Source organism: Falco naumanni, chromosome 6, assembly GCF_017639655.2.
Source record: "Falco naumanni isolate bFalNau1 chromosome 6, bFalNau1.pat, whole genome shotgun sequence".
Taxonomy (NCBI): domain Eukaryota; kingdom Metazoa; phylum Chordata; class Aves; order Falconiformes; family Falconidae; genus Falco; species Falco naumanni.
Window position 1 is genome coordinate 34367421 of NC_054059.1, and position 18403 is coordinate 34385823.

The window sequence follows — 18403 nt, forward strand, 5'->3', positions numbered from 1 at the left end:
TGCAATTTCAGCTGGGTTTGGAAGTGTTTCAGCTGTGATGAGAAGTGCAAGCCTGGCAGTGCCAGGGCTTTGCAGTCACTGAGCAGTTCCCTGTGTAGCTGCCCATGGCAGGGCCCTGTGACGGGCGGCGGGGTGGTTATCCTGCTGCCCTTCGGCAGACAGGCAGATGGTGCCATCAAGTTGATTAACACCACCAAACCCAGTTTTCTAAGAGCCTATTGATTTTCCAGAAGGCTAACAAATTTTCTCCTTCTGTACCAGCACTGAGCCTGTAGCAATCTGCTATATAGCAGGAGGGAAATCAGCTTTCAGTGTGATTTAGGGAGGGCTGTGTTGCATCCAGACACATACCAATGTGATCTTTCTTGAGTGTTGTTACATACTGCCTTAATAATTAATTAGAGATGAATAACATTTATGTTCAACACTAATTTGTAGCCGAGTTAGGACAGTAGACTGAGTGCCAGATCAGGTCCTGCATGGGGCAGATGGCTTCCTGATGAGTCACACTGAGTAAGGGTTGACCCTGGGCTCTTCCTCTCCCCAGGGGTCTTTGAGAATGGGCGTGTGACCACATAGAGAAGCAATTCTGGTGCTGGCACTGTATTAACCTCTTTTCTTGACAGACTGAGAATTTGGGAAGATCTCTGGTTAGCACAGTTTACCAGCCGTGATGGTTTGCTCTTGTCTTAAAGCGTTTGGGTTGTGGCTAGACAGCAGCAAGGGACCTCAGGAGGCCCTGCCACTGCCAGGAGCTCCCCGCTTTCCTCTGGGGTGGCTCAGCCCCTCGCGTTAGGCACTGTACAAGCACATAACAAAAAGATGGTGCTGACTTCACAATCTCATCCCTTGATCCATATGTGTGTAAAAGCCTGATAGGTGTTACCATGAGACTTTTCTGTACCTGTCTAACTATAAAGCCAAGTCTGTCTTGTAATGGGAACACAGCTGTCTGGGGAGCTGCAGAGGGAGGTAACAAGCTTGGGTTTGGGGTGTTGGATGCTGCTCATTCCTGAGCCCTCAGCTTTCTCTCTGTGGCCCCTGCTCAAGGCTGAAACATTTGCTTAGCAAAGGGGACCATGGAGATGCTCTGACAACTGCAACAGGGGCTTACCGAGTTCTGTGGACCTTTAGATCCAGCTGTTGGGGAAGAAGCCAGTGTGCTCTTTCCAACAAGACTGTGATGAAGAGAAGCAAAAGTCTGAGCTGCCTTCATTGTATTTCAGAGCACCATCATCTGTTGGCAATTTACTACTAATGCAGCATATACTGTGTTTACAGCAGGTCACTGGAAATGTACTTCAACCCATTCATTGTTTTAAATAGCAAAGCACTGTTTTAGTGCAACATAAATTTAAATTTACCATCCTGCAGAAAACTGTGGACAAGGAGCCTTCCAAAAGATGCATTTTTATTAGATCTCTCTTCTGCATTTAGCTGCTGATAAATATTTATTTAGACTTATGCTGCCAAAGGCTTTAAACACGGCCACATTTCACTTCCTTCCACGGATAAGTGGTGGCAAAGAGCTGTCAGTGATGGGCAGAGACTGCGGGCCAGGCAACAGTGGGCAAACCCAAAAGTGTCTTCCCATAGTGGCTGCGGAGCCTGACTAAAGCCTCACCACAGGCACACAGAGGTCAGAGGCCGGGTGCGGGGAGGAACCCAGATAACCCAGTGGGGGACACGAAACCCCGATGTGGCCCCTCCCAGAGCTGTCCCAGGGAAGCCTCAGCCCAGGGTCCAGGGGGACACCCAGCACCCTAAACCAAAGGGAGAAGCTCTTACGGACTGAGGGTAATAAGTTACTGCCTCAAGGGTATGGGACACATTATGGGATGCAGAGGAGGAGCATCTTGGGATTGCACAGGACTATGTGATGTTTAGGGGAGGAACCAAGGGTGGGGAAAGGGAGGGATCTGTGTGGTTTGGGAAAGAACATAGGCAGGAAAACAGAATAAACAGATAAAAGGCTCCAATGACATGGAAAGAGTTGCCTGGTTGGTATATCTGTCTGGCCATGCCCTGCACCTGGTCAGCAGGGCCTGTCTTCTCATTAAACTCCATTCAGATGTTTTCTGGTGGACTCTCTACTTTGTGTGCACATGAGTGTTTGGGGTTCTGGGTGAATCACTGGTGAATGTAAAGCTGGACTAGATGGTGAGTAGGGTAAGGGGCTTTGGGAGCCAGGTATCGAAGCAACTGTAAACCTGGGCTAGATGCTGGAGGTGCCAAATGTCTGTGCATTAGCTACTGGAGAGCCCAGAAGGTCCTGGCCAGCTACTGTGGAGATCATGGGGTCTGGAAGTCAGCTAAGAGACCTGTTTGAGCAAGAGCCAACTGGAGATAAGAGGATCTAAGGGCTGGCCAGCTACTGTGTAGACTGAGTGTCTCTGGCCAGTGGCCAGAGGGATCCATGTTGTATACATGTCTATAGAAGTATATATATATTTTTTACTAATGGGTTTTCATCCTGATCATCCAGAGAGCAGAACACAATGAGGCCCTCGGTGCTGTTTGTGTTTGTGTGTGGTGAACGTTTCTGTGTTGCTGGCCACACACATACATAGATATGTGTTGAAGATGAGTGTTTATGCTCATATGCCTACTGGGAATACACGCTTAGCCACACTGCCAGTTGGACCTAGGGGCAGGGAGCTGCAGAAGCCTTGCCTCTACCATGCCACTGGATTTGGCCATCTGGGACAGTGACCTGTTCGCTTGGACTAGCAATTGGGTTTGAACCAAGAATAGCATCTGCAAAGACTATCTTATTGCCCAAGCAAAAGGATTGAAAGGGAGAAGATCGCTCTTTTTAATGCCTTCAGGCTTGCAAAGTCCCTCTGAATCAAAGCTGGATGATGACAGGCAGCTAAATCCTCTGCTCCCAGCATCTAGGCACATCCACTTTGCAACACGTCTTGGTTCAGACACACCTGAGCTGACAAAGTCGCTCCCAATGGCATTGAACTGCTCAGAAACCAGCCACTGGTGTGATTCATGAATTGGATGTTCCTTTGCCAGTCTGTATGCTCAACAGGCAGAGCCCAAGGCATGTGCTGAGACAAGTCCCCCCCTCCAAACCGTCTCACCCTGACACAGAAAGTAGCTGGCATAAAGCACGTGTTCGGGAACTGAGCATATTGAAATGTGAACACATCACCCAAGCGTGGAGGTGCTTTCAATGATGGACAAGTTCACTAGCAGAGATGAAGCTGAGCAAAAGGGCTTTAAAGGCCTTAGGGACACCTAAAATTTAATTTTGGCAAAAAAAAAGTTGTAGTCCTTCTGCCTTTTCATACGCTACTCTGAGCTGTTGTGGAGGAATATCATGATCCAGCCCCATGTTTCCACCAAAACTTAACAACAAATTAGAGGCTCTTGTATGAGTCTGTCATTCTCTGAGTGATTGCAGAGATACACTCTAAGCTGATGAATTATTTAAAACAGATGCAGTACATTTCAGGAAATTAATTTGATTAAGTGGCAAGATATTATGAAGAAAACTGAGACAAAAGCCTAAGAGAATCTATTTTCATAAAATAGAGCATGCTTCCTGTCTGATGATAATTTTAAGTAAACAGACGAATTAGTACGCAGACTGATTGTCCGCTAGGAAGACATATTTACACAGGAAACTAATACAAAATGGAGAATGGTCTCGCTAAGCAAGACATATTGCCCTCTTTCCACTCTATCTGTGAAACAGGCAATGAAAAGGAAATAACATATGGGGCTTTCTTTAGTTTCAAACTTCTCTTTCCCAAGCCCTGTACTGTGTGCTGTGGGAGTATGATTTTGCTAAAGCACTACTGATACATCACTTTGTAGATGTTACTGAAGCTTACAGCTTCTGCCTAAATGTCTGTACAAAACACATTCTAGATTGTTGTGGTTTTCGTGGCTTATCACAAAATGTAAAGCTTTGTAGGGAGAAATAAGATTTTATATCTGATGGGATCTGGAAGAAGTATTTGAAGACATGACTGTCCAGTTGACTGTTTTTTTCTCAACAAAGTCAGCTTGTCTTCAAACCTTTTCTTGACAACATTCTTAGGCATGCTACTACACCACTGTTGTATGAAATACATAAACTGTCTTTGCACTGAAAATGGAAAATTGCTCTCACATATTGCCTTATTATTGTTATATACTGATTTTCATCCTTTCTCTGTATTTATACTGAAAGACATTAATATGATATATTTACATATTTACTTCATTGAAACCACAAAGAAGCTCTTATTTAATTGCAGTGCATATCATCATAGTCACCTAATCTAGTATACATTCCCCTGGTGTTTCAATTGCACATCTGTCTTAAACTGTTGTGGTGGGGAGTAAACACTGTATTTCATCTTAGAAATGGTGCTGTTGAATGATACATGAATATTCAGTTAATTTCCATCTTCTCTTCCACAGTACTACTTTCCTTTACTTTTTATTTTCCTTAATAAAAACTCATATTTCATATTTAAATTCACATTTTTTTAAAAAAAGGTCAATAAATACGTCTGTGATTTTCCTTTCCTTTCTTCTCCCTCTCCCTCTCCTTCTCCCTCTTCTCCCCTCCCCTTCCCTCCTCTCCTCTCCCCTCCAACACTGGAAAAAAGACTTGCATTAGATAGCACTTCTGGCTCAAGTCTAGCCTGCGGATTGACTGCTGGCAGTTTGCTTCTATATGGATTCCTCACTATTGATTTTTGTTCCAGGTCTAAGATATGGGCATGTATCACTTTCCCAGCATCAGTCTCATACAGACTTTCTAGCTCTCCCATGGCTAACAGCTGAGTTCTTCGCATGCATCAGTACAACCGCCATCCCAGGCACCCCTCGGGGTAGGAAGCCTAACATCTTCTAGAGGGTGTATCTGCGTTGCAGGCTGCAGAGGCTCCTGAAGACACATGTAAAGGATGAACTAGTGCTCGTCAAGCTCTGTGCTGCTATGGCGGGACTGCTCCCCTGCTTCCCTCCAGTTGCTTTGCAGCGCAGACATGCACAGTCTCTTCTGTACCGTCATACAGACCATAGCTTGTGGTAGAATAGAGAGGCAACCCCAGATATGAATGTCTTAGGCTAATATACTGACTACCGAGCTATATCCCCTTCTTTCTGAATTGTAGGCCAATGCTAAAATAAAAAAAAAGGAAACTATCCAGTCTGAGGATTTCTCTGGGAAGCCAGATGCCCTAAAATATGGATGACTGCCCAACAGATTTCTTGAACAGCTGCATACTACTCTGTTCTTGCAAAAGTGCTTTGAGACAGATAAAGAGGAAGAGTATTCGGATTTTTTTGACAAAAGTGGCAAAAAGAGAATTTATACACCTTTAGTGAAAGGATGACGAAAAACCTCCCACGGATTTCTCTTTTCCAGTCGCAGAGGAGCATGCAGTGGAAGCAGGTTGCCAACTTTTTATTTCACATAGAAACAATAGAAAGTTTAATGTTAAGAAATAGAAACTAAGATCAGTATAACAACAGTTTAGTCCAGAGATACATATGGTGAATACTGGGAGTGAAACCAGTTACCCTTATCTTGAACAAAGCACCCTTCTGGAGAAAAATACTTGTTTATTTAGGTTGAAAACACACACCGGTCAATATACTGACCAGTGTCCTACTAAGCAACAGGCAGTGTAAGCTCAGATTCACCAAAGTGGTCTGAACTTTTCAAGTAGTGGGAGAAGGAAGTGCTTACGGCTCAGATGCTCAGCATCTTTGCAAAAGTGCTCCTCTCCAACTCAATACCCCACATCAGAGGCACCTGAGACACCTGCGTTCCTTAACTGATCTGCAGTCTAATCCTCTCCACCCACACATACACATATAGAATGGAAATAACAATTTGAACTTATATACATAAATACAGTTCTTTGAAATGCACTAATGTATGTTACTGCCTGAATCAGGAGAGCACTTATGCACAGCATACACTCACATACAAGTTGCATGGGAAGAAGAGTTTTAAAGTTTTGGTATGATATCAGATTGTATCTAGGGGATTATTGTAGACAGAGAGGAGAAGAAATTGAGGTTAGGAATGGTCCAGGAGGCAAAGGGGGAAAGGCATGGAAAACAAGTCAAGAAAAAGAAAGGTCCAAGCAGTAGATGGTTCACAGTTACTTTAGGCAGCAGTTTTAAGTTTCTCAGTTTTGAAAACGGAAATAACACCTACTTATAACCGAGAGGTGGGCTGGTAATTCACATTGAAAAGTGCTCAGAGATCCTTGGGAGGAAGGTATTTTTGGAAATGTGAAGGGTCATCCTTGAAGCATTTGTTATTATACCGTAGTGTGATTGTGGACTTCAAAACTGCTACTAAAAAGTAGTACAGAAGGAAAACAGCAACCCACTCAAGAATGAATACTTGGCCAGCCCCAGGATTTCTACCCATGATACCATCAATAGACAAATACTGATGGGAAGAATGGGGAAGAAAAAATCTTAAGTGCATATTTTTCTAGGTCTCTCACCTGGACAAGATAGTTTGCTAAGTGTACAGCTTCAGGTGGCGTAAACAGTTCAGATATTTGTGTTTATTCTCATTTTGTTTCCCCCTGGGAAACTGTAACCAAGCTTCCAGAGTGATGAAACCAACACTGAGGAACTCAGCAAAAGAAAAGTGATAGGCTTACTTCTTCTCCTAGTTTGTGACAGTTATGACCAATTAACCCCATACCTTTACCTCAGGATCAGAAGGGATTCACCTTAAAATGTTTCTCTGTCCGCTTACTGTGTTACAGCATGTGCCTTCAAATCCTGCAGTCACAGCCTCCTTTCAGACTTGTGCTGTTAATCTCAGTCCGTAACTCAGTTCCTCGGGCTGCCAGCAATCGGTGTTCACAGAAGGGAGGAGTCTGGAGATGTACCCAAAGCCTTTCCATTTTGGTCCATCTCTGTGCTTTTCTGAGATTTTTTGCTTAGGTTGACAGCATGTCTCAGTCTCTTTCCAGATTGTTAATGACTTACAAAGCTGAAAGCATGGTTGTTGGCACTCCTTTCGCTTAATGTCTTCTGCCTGCGAGTGCTAAAGAAAGACAGAAAGAATTAAGATACATTCAGACCATAAGGACAAAGAGGTTTAGAAACTGAAGTCTGGTCTTTTTACTTATCTACTTTTAAGGTAGCAATTCTATCAAGAACTGGATTATTCTACCCCAGATCCAGGATGTTTTACCCCGGTTTATTTACCTGTGCCTGAAGAAGAGGCGGAGATAGCACTGCATTCATTGTACACTATGCTATACATTGCATTTCTGATGCATTTATGGAACCAGGCCCAGGCCAGCTCTATGAATGAAATCTAGAGGAAGTCAGACCTGTTCTGCCAGTCAGGAACCCACTGCTGTTGGCATTGCAGACTATTGGATATGGATGTGGTGACACCCTTCCCCGAGGACATCCTTCAAGGAAGCATTGGGAAGGCAGTGCATACTAGGAAACCTTGTCAGCACAGCTGCTTGCCACTAAGCCTTGCTACCAGGAAGCTGGGAGTAGATTCACTCAACGACATGTTCTTGTGCTTGCCCCAGTAGTGACAGTGCTGTTGTACGTTCCTGTCCCAGTCCATGTATATCTCCCCTCATCAAAAAACCTCTGTGGAGAACCGTAGCTTGGCCATTCCCATTTCTCAAGACCAGTACTCAGCTCAAAACTGGAATTGTGCTTTTCAGTCTGTTTTGGAGGTGGAGAAGGAAATAAATCCAGCTTTTCCAGTATGACAGTTTGCAGATACCAGGGATTTTTTTTATCCTATAACATAAAAGCAGGCCTTATAGCACCCATACAATGGCAACAAAGACATCTACTTACCTTGCCACCTGATGAAATCCAGCAACAAAATCATGTTCAGTCCTCTTACAAAATTTGGCAGTGCCTGTAGTGCCTCTTTCTCCTCCTTTTCTCATTTAATGCACATTGACTAATAATCTCCAGGGCTGTATCAACACCTTCTTTTATCTTGGCAGAACACTCCAGGTAAGCATATGCCCCAATGCTGGCAGCTAAAGCTTTTCCTTCTGTAGTGTTAATTGGCTTGTTCCCTGGAGTAGTTAGTTTCTTTTTAACGCCCTCACCACCCCGTAGTTCAGTCTTGGTAGCCACCAGAATAATAGGTACTGTGGGCAGAACACTTTGATTTCTGGAACCCCAAAATAGAGCATGTGTTGCTGGGAGTCAGGTCCACGGAGGACCATATTAAAATAACATCGGTGTCCTTGTAGAACACTGAGCAGAGATTTCAGTAATTGACTTTATTCTTCCCTGCCACATCAAAGAGAATTAGTTCCATCTCTTTCCCATCTACCTCTGTGTCAGTGACGTAAGCATCAAACAGAGTTGGCTCATAGGGCTTGGGAAGCTGTGACACAGAGCAAAGAGGAGGCATGTCTTACAACAGCAATCATATCCAGCTATAGTTAGATTTTTTCTAAGAGCAGCCATTCCTTAAAAACCAAGATAAAGTACAAAAACGGATTACCATAATGGATTATGTCCATGCTGATGGGTTTTTTTTGTTGTTTTGTTTTTTGGTTTGGGGTTTTTTTGGGGTTTTTTTGTTTTTTTTTTTGTTTGTTTTTGTTTTTGTGCAGGGTAGAAGGAAAAGAGAGAAAACCCATTAGTTTAGAACTCTTCCCTTTACCTCCTTTTTTGTCTCAGTACCCCTGGGTTACCTTTGCTTTCTATTTTTTTCCCCTTTTAATTTCTCTGATATCAGAAACTTCTGAAATCGTGAGTACCTTGCTCTTGACTATTATCATACATCAAAAAATGAAGGTATAAACCAAGTCTGTATGTAACCAAGACTCCTGCAGTGCCCTATATTTCTGTTTTATCATCTCAGACGTTTTTTATGGTTGGTGTTCAGTCCATAACAGATTTCATTTTCTAGATTGAATGACTTAATTTTGTGAGTGAGGTGGAGTATAAAGCACTGTACCGAACAACTATCCAAATCAGTTTTATTGACTACATTTTTTCCTGCCATTGTCTGCTAGTGGAATTCTATCAATGGCAATAGCTATCCTGTGTAAGCCCATGCATGCTGCTTTTGCTCCTAGATCTCTTGTCATGTAGGAGTTCAGAGTGTTCTCTTTGTATATTCACGGTTAATTTATATGAGATAAAAGTTTGTTAGACTTACAGGATAGTAATTTTCAACATCAACTGTCTTTCTTGATGTTCAGTATTAGATTGGTTTCTTCTAATATTGTTGCTGCCTCAGCTTCCTTAGGTCACTGGTTCCCCTGCAGAGAGAACTTGCCACCACTGTTCAAAGACCATCATGATGACCACAGTATTTAAAGGAATAGGTCAATGTTTCTTAATATAGCCAACCAATCTGCAAAGAGAACCTGATGACATCATTGTTTTTTAAAGAAACCTACTTTACTGGCAATGAAGTGGAAGTTACACAATTCATTAACAAATCACAGCATGTTTACTTTAGAAATTTCCTCATTCCTATTGCAAAAGAGTCAACCTGAGTGAGCATTTCAGTGTTGAGTGTGCCAGACTACTAGTGGGGGTGGGGGTGTGTGTGCGCACTGACAGTACTGGAGTGTAGAACACTGGAGTGTAGGCAGTAACCTGCCAGACAGACCCTCAAGATACTCCTTTCCAGATCTTTTGAGGCATTGTAGAGAAATTAATTGCAGAATCAAAGAATGGATGAGGTGTGTCCCTGCCCTGCTCAGAGCAGGATCAACCACAGCGGGCTGCTTAGGACTGTGTCCAGCTGGGTTTTGAATATCTCCAAGGATGGAGACCCCACATCTATCCAGGAAGCTTTTTTCAGTGTTTGGTCATCCTCAAAGTAGTGAAATGAAGTCTAGCAACCAGAGAGTCTAAAGAGAAAGAATTGTCCAGCGGTAAGGATACTATTTTGAACTCCAGAGATGAAGACTGAATTCCCTGCTATCTTGTGGCTATTGGAGAAGTTATTTGTATTCTCTGTCTCAGTTTTCCTGGCAGACTAAGACTGCAAGGTGTCTGCAACCACTAAAAACTGACAACAAAGGGAACCAGGGGTAGATTAATTTAGTCTGGCTGCAGAGAGAACTGTTTCCAAAGGCATTATTGGTGATGCAGATATGTAACTGCTGGTTAGTATAGTTCTGTGGTCAGCCCATTTATTCCATACAGCTACAGAAGTGCTCTTCAGCTGGGATGAGGGGATTTAGGTCTAAATATTTTATCCTAAGGATAAGGAACTTGGTTTTGTTTAATTTGAAGTCAGCTGGAGACCTGAGGCCACTTTAGTTTTCTGTGGTGGTCTATTTTACTCTGCCATACCATATTCCCTGAGTCTATTCAAGTATGAATCCTATAGTCTTGCCATAGTAACTTGACAAAATTAAAGTCATCAGCTTCTGACTTGCCCCACTTATTCCCTGGAAAAGCAATGCCAGTGGGGGTCCCATACAGCTCTTTAGGGTCATGAAAGCATTTCTTGTTTGGGACAATGTGCTTTCATGTGCACTTAGCCTAGACCTTTTTATGAAAGTAAGTCTTTTTCACCTTCTCTTTTTGTGCCTTGGCATTCTGGCTTCTAGGTAGATCAGTCTGGCCTCTCTGCTGAGACCACTGGTCATAAGGGGGTTTGAGAGTTAAATTCTGTTTTTCTTCAGGGATGCTGGAAAGCAATGGACCTGCTGTGACACACAACAAGTGGTCTGGTTCCTATACATGCCAAAACCTCTTAGCAGCTTAGTGAGACAGATACCTACCATTTCTGCCTGACCTACATCTACTCAGAGCTTTTCTGCGCTAGCCTGTAAACTGCTCATATTTAGCTAGCTCTTGCTTTCCTTACCTTGCTGAGAAGCTTTGCCTGCATTAGGAATGCAGGATGCTTGTTGCTAGCATTACAGTACAAGGCAGTGTGCAGGACTCAGTATGCCATTACTGGCACATACGACTCCCTCAGCATGTTATGCCATAGCAGGCAATGTACTTTACTTGCCTACTTATTGACAAAAAAGTGAAAGAATACCTTCCCCACTGAACTTTCACACTTTTGGTACAGATTTATGCTTGAATACAAATTATCTGAGTTACAGACATGCCCTTTAGAAAATCTGTTTAACAGAAAGAGCAGAGGGGGAATATAATCCAGAAACATTGACTGTATAATCCAATAATTGACTGACATTGTCTTCTCAGCAACAAAAAATGCCACTTGGATTAATAATTAGATTAATAAATAAATCAAGTAAAAAACAAAAGGCTGAGTTTTAATCTTAAAACCACTAGCACAAGCAATGAGACCAAAGAAGTGCTGTCTTCTTTCTCCTACTTCATACTTTGTTCATCAGTCATACAGATGTGTGTGGTGCAGCAGAACTAATGCTCTGCTTAGAAAGTACACATTTAAGGATTACTGGAAGTGAAGTTTCAGCTTGCTTAAAGAAGTATAGTTTAGCATATCATGCAAATTTGGTCAGAAGACATAAAAGTTAACAGCATAAAGTTCAAATTCAGCCCTAAAATATGTAAACTGGCTACATTCCCTGGTGCCGTTCAGACCACAACCATGCTTGAATACAGAATTGGTCCTATACAAAATTCCCTAAGGAAAGGAAAAAGCCATCTCATTCCAGAGCCTCTTTTCATTATTTTTCTTTCCAGGTTTTCCACCTCTGCTCTCAGGTACCACCCCAAGAAGAAAGCCTAAGTACTTCCACAGTTTATTACCCACTGTGCTGATTTACAGTATCATGGTCATGCTTATTTCTGCTGCACTCGCAGCACTGCCATGCTGGTCAGATTCCCATTTTTCTTGATGCATCGATCCAAGTAGCAAAAGAAAAGGATTCCTATGTACAACTCTACCCCAGTTTCCACTGTTCTTGATACTGGCTTGTTTCATGCTTTCATGTATGGGCTGAAGAAAGAATGCTTCAGAAAAGAGAAGTATATATAACTGAAAAAATAATATAAATTAAGGGCCTTCTTGCTTTCACTTAGACAGCTCAGGGCAGGTGCCACAGAGTGTACTGATACTTATGGACTAAGCCCACTGCAGGAGAAAGGTGGCATTAGCAAATTTATATTAAGTATGAAACCCAGGCCACTGATCAAGTCCCAGGTACTACACATTTAAGTATAAATGTGTGATAGCCACAGTGACTTAGATGGTCCCTATAGAGTCTATTGCTTGGAGTGTACCCTAGAACAGTGAAATGAGTGCAATCTCACCCTGAGTCACATGGCTGGGTCTCCCGATACAAAGCCTTTTGGAAGAAAAATCTAAAATAAAGCATTTGAAACCCTAGGTCAAGGAATTACACTGACTTTAGTGCAGTCTTTCTTGCAAGGAGAGACGAAATATCAGCCTTTTGCCTTCAGCATAACTGTGTGGAAGACTACAGAAGCAACACGTCACTAAAAACTAAAGCAGTTACGGCTCAGACCCTAACTGGGTGCTGGAACTGTACCTGTGCTGTTCTGTTACAGGAAAGGTCTTAGCTGGGCCTCTGTAGAGCATTTCCTTAGCTAGCTTGGAAGCTGGGACCAGCAGACACTTGGGATGAGGCCAGCCTGCTTTGAAGTCTGAAAGAGCTGAAGAGTATGACTGTGGGCCACTTCGTTAGCTTTCTTTACATCGAGGCATATGGATAATTGCCACCAGCGCGCTGGGTGAACAACAGAGCCGTGTGCTCTGAAATGAATATGCTGCCCGTTTCCTCACCTTTCATGGCACAGCACAGATGAGATAATGGACAAAACTGCTTGCTCGGATGATTTATTTGGTTGGGGTTTTTTCTATTTAGTAAGTGCTTTGCTTATGAAAAGACAAACCCACCTACCCAGCCAACCACTCTTCGTGCCAGCCAGAAGTCACGGAAAAAAACGCATTAGAAAGCGTATTTAAGCAGCACCTCTCACCACCCGCCCGCTGAGCGCGGCAGCCTTCCCGCGGCCGCCCCCGGGTGCAGTTGGCTAGCGCGGCCGCACGGTGGCGCCCAGCCCCAGCAGAGCCGCACCGCTCCGCGCCGCTCCGCGCCGCACCGCACCACTCCGCACCGCATCGCACCGCACCACACCGCACCGTACCACACCGCTCCGCACCGCACCGCAGCGGAGCGCAGCAGCTCTCCGTGCTTCTGGCTGCGCTTGCAGAGAGAACAGCTACGGGCTACCAGTGCTCCATCGCCAGGGGGCCGTGCCGGCGCGGGGATGACTTCCGCACACACAACTATTTTCATTTCGTGGAGTTTGAAAGCCTTGAGCGGTGACAGCAAACGCAAAGGGGAGATGGAAAACAGAAACTTAAAGGCCGCACCGATGCCTGTGACTACACTTTATTTCTGGGGTTTTATTTTCAAACATCAGTGTGAATTTATTATGTTTGCATAACATGCTGTACAAACTATGTAAGAGCAAGGTACGAATGCGTCCATTGCCAGCCAGGGACGTGCTCTTTTGACAGGGAGAAATGGGAATTACAAAAATCTCACAGAAGATGCATTGTATTTCAGTGTCTAGGATTTAAGTGAACCGTAAGTGAACCACTTGCCCTATTGACACACAGTTCTGTAACAGTCTGCTGCAAACAACGCATCAGGCAATTGGATATACTCAGTGATGAGTTTGGCCTTCAAATGGATATTTAAAAATACAATTTCTAGTAACAACCATATTGCTCCAATCACTCTTTTCTGTTCTATTCCCTAATGCCAGTGCTGGCTAGCAAAAGAGGACGCTTCGGATCCAACCCTGAGAGGCAGTAGCCACAGGACATCATTTAGGTGGAAATGCTTGCAGGGAAAAAGCTTGAGGCAACACCCAGTGAAACAGTGATAGCTGCGACAGGGACAGAGGGAATCACTACCAGCAATTTCACAGTGTGAGACTTTACAATGCACAGCTTTATTAACGCACCCAGTGTGAGCCATCTGTTTATATTAAAGTACTTCCACCCTGTCCCCCAATCTGAAACCTCTGTCTTTTGCACTTGTTTATTTTCCACATTCATTTTTTCATTACTGTGACTTCCAATATCCCCGTAAATTGAGTTCAAAAGGGCATCTCAGTTCAAGTCTGCTACTTCTCCCAGGTTGTAATTCCTCTGTTTCCTTTTGGTCAAAAGCTGGCAGGAGAGAGACCCAAACACGATGAATTTTTCCTTTAAGGAAGGGAAGCGGTTGAGTGCTGTTACATTTTTCCAGTAATGTCCAGTGAAGGCTTTTATTTAACCACCTGCAATAACCTCAGTTCCACTTTGGGCTTTAAAGCCAGCACCTGGGACGCAGCCATTTCCCCTCTCTCTCGCTCCCGGTTGCTCTCCTAGCTTTTTCAGACCGGACACCCCGAGTGCCGGGGCCGGTGGTTGTGAGGCGGCGGGGCTGAGCCGGCCGGGCCGTGAGGCGAGCGGAGCCGGGCCGGGGAGCGAGCGGAGCCGGGCCGGGGAGCGAATGGGGCCGGGCCGTGAGGCGGCCTCCGCGCGGGGCTGACGGCGCTCGGCAGGCAGCGGTGCCGCACCTCGGGACGAGCCCGGGGCAGATCCCCCGGCCGCGCCGGCCGACAAGGCCCCCTCCGGTTTGTGCCGCCACCCCGGCACTGAGTGGCGGCTTTGCGGCAGGGCGGGTCGGGTCCCTGTCGTGGCCCCGGTTGCGCCGCTGCCCGCCCCACCGCTCGGGATGACCGGGCCCCGCCGCCCCCAAGCGCGTCTCCAGCCACCCCACAGCCACCGGCCCCGATGCCCCCAGCCCGACGCGGTCGCCGCCAACCAAGCCCGGCGCCGCGCCGCCCCGCCGCCGCCCCCGCCGCTGCCGCTGCCGCGGGCCGGGGGTCGCTCGCGCCCTGCTGCGCCCTGCTCCCCCCGCCTGCCCGTGCCCCGCCTCCCGCCCGCAGCGCTCCGCCAATCGCGACGCTCTCCGCCGGGGATGACCTCACTCTCTGCCTTCCCATTGGCCGGCTATATTAAGAAAGTCGCGAGCGCCTTTAAATAGAGGCGCCGGCCCGCAGCTTGCGGCAGTGGCAGCGCGGTGCCGGTCGGTCGGTGGGTCAGCGTGCGGTGGCAGCAGCGGCGCTTCCTCCGCGACGGGCCGAGTCGGGCGGGAGCGGCGGCGCTTGCCTGCGGCCGTAGCGCTCCCCCGAGGCAGGGGACGGAGGCGCGGTGTCCGTGCGGGGAGAGAAGAGGGCGCGCCCGCCTGCCTGCGCGGGCTCGGCTCGCCACGGTGCCCTGTGAGAAGCGAGAGGAAGGGGGAGGCGGCGGCCGCGGGGAGGAGGGCGCTGCCATCGTCCTGCTGCACGGCAAGGCCAGCTTGGCGAGCCTGGCCATGGCCGCCATCCGCAAGAAGCTGGTGGTGGTGGGGGACGGTGCCTGTGGCAAGACTTGCCTTCTCATAGTCTTCAGCAAAGACGAGTTCCCTGAGGTCTACGTGCCCACTGTCTTCGAGAACTACGTGGCTGATATCGAGGTGGATGGCAAACAGGTGGAGCTGGCACTGTGGGACACGGCTGGCCAGGAGGATTATGACCGTCTGCGCCCCCTTTCCTACCCAGACACCGACGTGATTCTCATGTGCTTCTCTGTGGACAGCCCAGACTCGCTGGAGAACATCCCAGAGAAGTGGGTGCCCGAAGTCAAGCACTTCTGCCCCAACGTCCCCATCATCCTGGTGGCCAACAAGAAGGACCTGCGCAATGATGAGCATGTGCGCAATGAGCTGGCCCGCATGAAGCAGGAGCCGGTGCGCACTGAGGATGGCCGTGCCATGGCCATTCGTATCCAGGCCTACGACTACCTGGAGTGCTCGGCCAAGACCAAGGAGGGTGTCCGGGAGGTCTTTGAGACGGCCACCCGGGCAGCCTTGCAGAAGCGCTACGGCACCCAAAACGGCTGCATCAACTGCTGCAAAGTCCTATAGGGTGTGGCTGGAGTGCGGCGCTGGGCACAGCGTCTGGGTCACCTGTTGGCAGGCAGAGAGGAGCTGGGTTATGCACACACAAAGCATCTGCCTGTCCCCTCTCCTGGGGGCTGGCGATGAATCAGGGTGGGGGCTAAGGGAGGGAGCATGCTCGCTTAGCCTTGGCTGAAAAGGGTTGTGCTGGCTCAGCTGTGGGGTCAGAGGGAGGGGGAATTGCATGCCCGGAGTCTTGGGAATGAAGCGGGGAGAAGCCTTCTCCTACCGCTGGCCCCTGTGAGTTAATTGGAGATTCTCAACAACAAAAAGCTGCTGAGACTGGACTGAGCAAACACCGTGCCCGGCTCTTCCCCTACCACCTGCTGCTGCCAGCTCCCAGCTGGCCTCCTCTCTTTTGCAAGAGGAGAACGGTGGAGCTGAGATGCTCCAGGGGACTGACTTCTGCCTCCTGCCTGCATGTGCCTCCCCCCCCGGGCAAGCTGGGGAAGGGGGCTGGCTGCATCTCCTGGGCTGCCTGCACATCCTCGCCTCTCCTGCAGATGTTTCGGCCTGAGCCTGACCTGCAGTGGAAGTTAGTGCCCTGAAGACCGAGACTGGGAGGGGAGGGTCATTCCAAGCAAAGCCTGTATATATCTTTACCTTTTCTGTCTTGTGCAAACTGGGGTAGTGCCGGGGGTGCTTATTTAAAGTGAGGTGGGGAGGGGGTGCTGAGCTGGGACTTGTGTTGTGCAAAGGAATTTGCCCTGAGTGACCAATGTCTGCTGATAACACAAGCCTTGAACTGACTCCAGCTGCAGAAGTCACCAGGCTGGGAAGTAAAGCTGAATTGCTCTGTCCTCCTTGCTGGACATCCTCCTCCTGATGGACAAGGCAGGATGAGCAAGGAGGAGGGCGTTGATATTGCCATATTATGATCTTGGTGCCTGCTCCTTCCTTTATTGTTGTCTTCTGCAAGTATGTTGATTTGGGTTTATTTAAAAGTTTATTTTTAAAAAGAAATTACTTTGCACAACTTGGTGGATTTTTGTGTGGGTTTTTTTTAAAAAATTAAATACTCAGCGCACTTGTCATCTGCGTACAACACTGTAGCATTGGAAACAATCTTACTCACTAACCTCATCTGGGTCTTGTTTTTAAATTGATTTCAACACAAGACAAAAAATACCCCAAACCACTGTATCTTTTTGCCTTGGAAAAAAAATATGGTCGAAAGCACTGTTCCTTATGCAGTGAGTACATCAGACTTCAGTATTAAAGGGTAGCTTAAAGAATGGCGGTTTATTTAAAACTTATTTTCACAGGGTAGCCAACCCAGGTGAAAATAATTTTGTGTTTCTCTGGTTCAGAGAACAAATGTATCCATTTCTATTTGTTTACTTTTCTCCCTCTTCCCTCAACAGTGGTACTGAGACTGTTTTTGTTTTTAATAAACTGACATGGCAAAAACTGAGATGTATATGATGTTTACATAAAGTTATGAACTGTGTATGCAGTTTTTTATGTAAAGTATTAAAAGATTCTATGCTGACACTTGAGAGCGGTGTTGTGATTTACAGAGACTGTCCTCAGCTTGCAGCAATACACCTGGATGGTATTGAACTAGACCAGCGTTTGCCCTCTGCCTGCAAATGCTTTTATTTGCATTTTCTCTGCTGGCTGAAATATCTGTCTGGCAGCTTTCAGAGGGTGGTGGTTTTATTTTCCTTTGGGGGGAGCTGCTTTGTTACTTTTTCTGTACAGATGGCATGTGGAAGTGTACTTGAAATTCAAGGTGGTGACTAATCCATCCTTGTTGCTGCTAAGCTCAAGAATTCTCTGTGCCTTGTGTGTGGTGAGCTTGGGTTCAGCTTCTGCTGCTCCTTTACCCTCTGCCCCTGCTGCCTGTTGGTGGCTGGGGTGAGGTCTGGGCTTGTGTAGCAGCAAAAGGTGGAAACTGAAAAGCAGCAGAAACAGTAGGGCTTATTTTCCAAGCGAAATACTTAAATAAAAGCAGATTTTTATGGTGACCTCCCCTTAGCTTGGGGTGAATACCTGTTTGCTGCAGTAGGACGTGTAGACAGGCTTTGCTCACTGTTGAAACAGTCTCCAAAGCGGCCTAGCTAGATTTCCTAATTGCTGCCTTCATTAATTCCCATAGCAATCTAAAAAGCCTAGGCCTCTCCATGTCAGGGATACCCAGCAGGGCACCATGCCTGCCTCTTTCTTCCCTTGCCGTCTTTCTTCTTCGAGGCTGGCTCGCTGCCCGGGCAGGTGTGGGAGGTGCTGTGGGTGCTGCCTGCAGCAGCAGCTCCTGACAGAAGCGGCTTGGTGCAAAGTGCATTATATCATTTTTGCTCAACAACAAGGCCTAGGCCCAAAGTGCTGAGGTCTCCCTTTCTATTATTTTATTTTTTTTCTTCTTTTTTTTTTTTTTTTTCAGAAAAACTCCCTTAGGTGCCTATAAGGGAAATCTCAGGACAGTTTTATATTTTCATAAGTCCTCTTGACTCTTTTTGCAGTAGTGTGAGAAAGGAGTTGAGCCTTTTCTT

At 46.4% G+C, this 18403-nt stretch overlaps 2 protein-coding genes across 2 annotated transcripts; one reads left to right on the plus strand and one right to left on the minus strand.

Annotated features, from left to right (window-relative positions):
* Positions 1-7029: 7029 nt before the first annotated feature.
* LOC121090791 (ras-like GTP-binding protein RHO) lies at positions 7030-9152 on the minus strand. The gene is given in 4 exon segments (XM_040599546.1): positions 7030-8123; positions 8126-8185; positions 8188-8376; positions 8379-9152. Coding segments are annotated over 4 exon segments (579 nt in total). The 5' UTR covers positions 8446-9152; the 3' UTR covers positions 7030-7860.
* Positions 9153-14976: 5824 nt separating this feature from the next.
* On the plus strand, positions 14977-17405 carry RHOB (ras homolog family member B). The gene has a single exon (XM_040599138.1). The coding sequence runs from the start codon at positions 15288-15290 to the stop codon at positions 15876-15878; it is 591 nt and encodes a 196-aa protein (XP_040455072.1). The 5' UTR covers positions 14977-15287; the 3' UTR covers positions 15879-17405.
* Positions 17406-18403: the final 998 nt, after the last annotated feature.

Excerpts from the sequence above, each read along its gene's own strand:
- RHOB (XM_040599138.1), top strand. The coding sequence starts at position 15,288 with ATGGCCGCCATCCGCAAGAAGCTGGTGGTGGTGGGGGACGGTGCCTGT.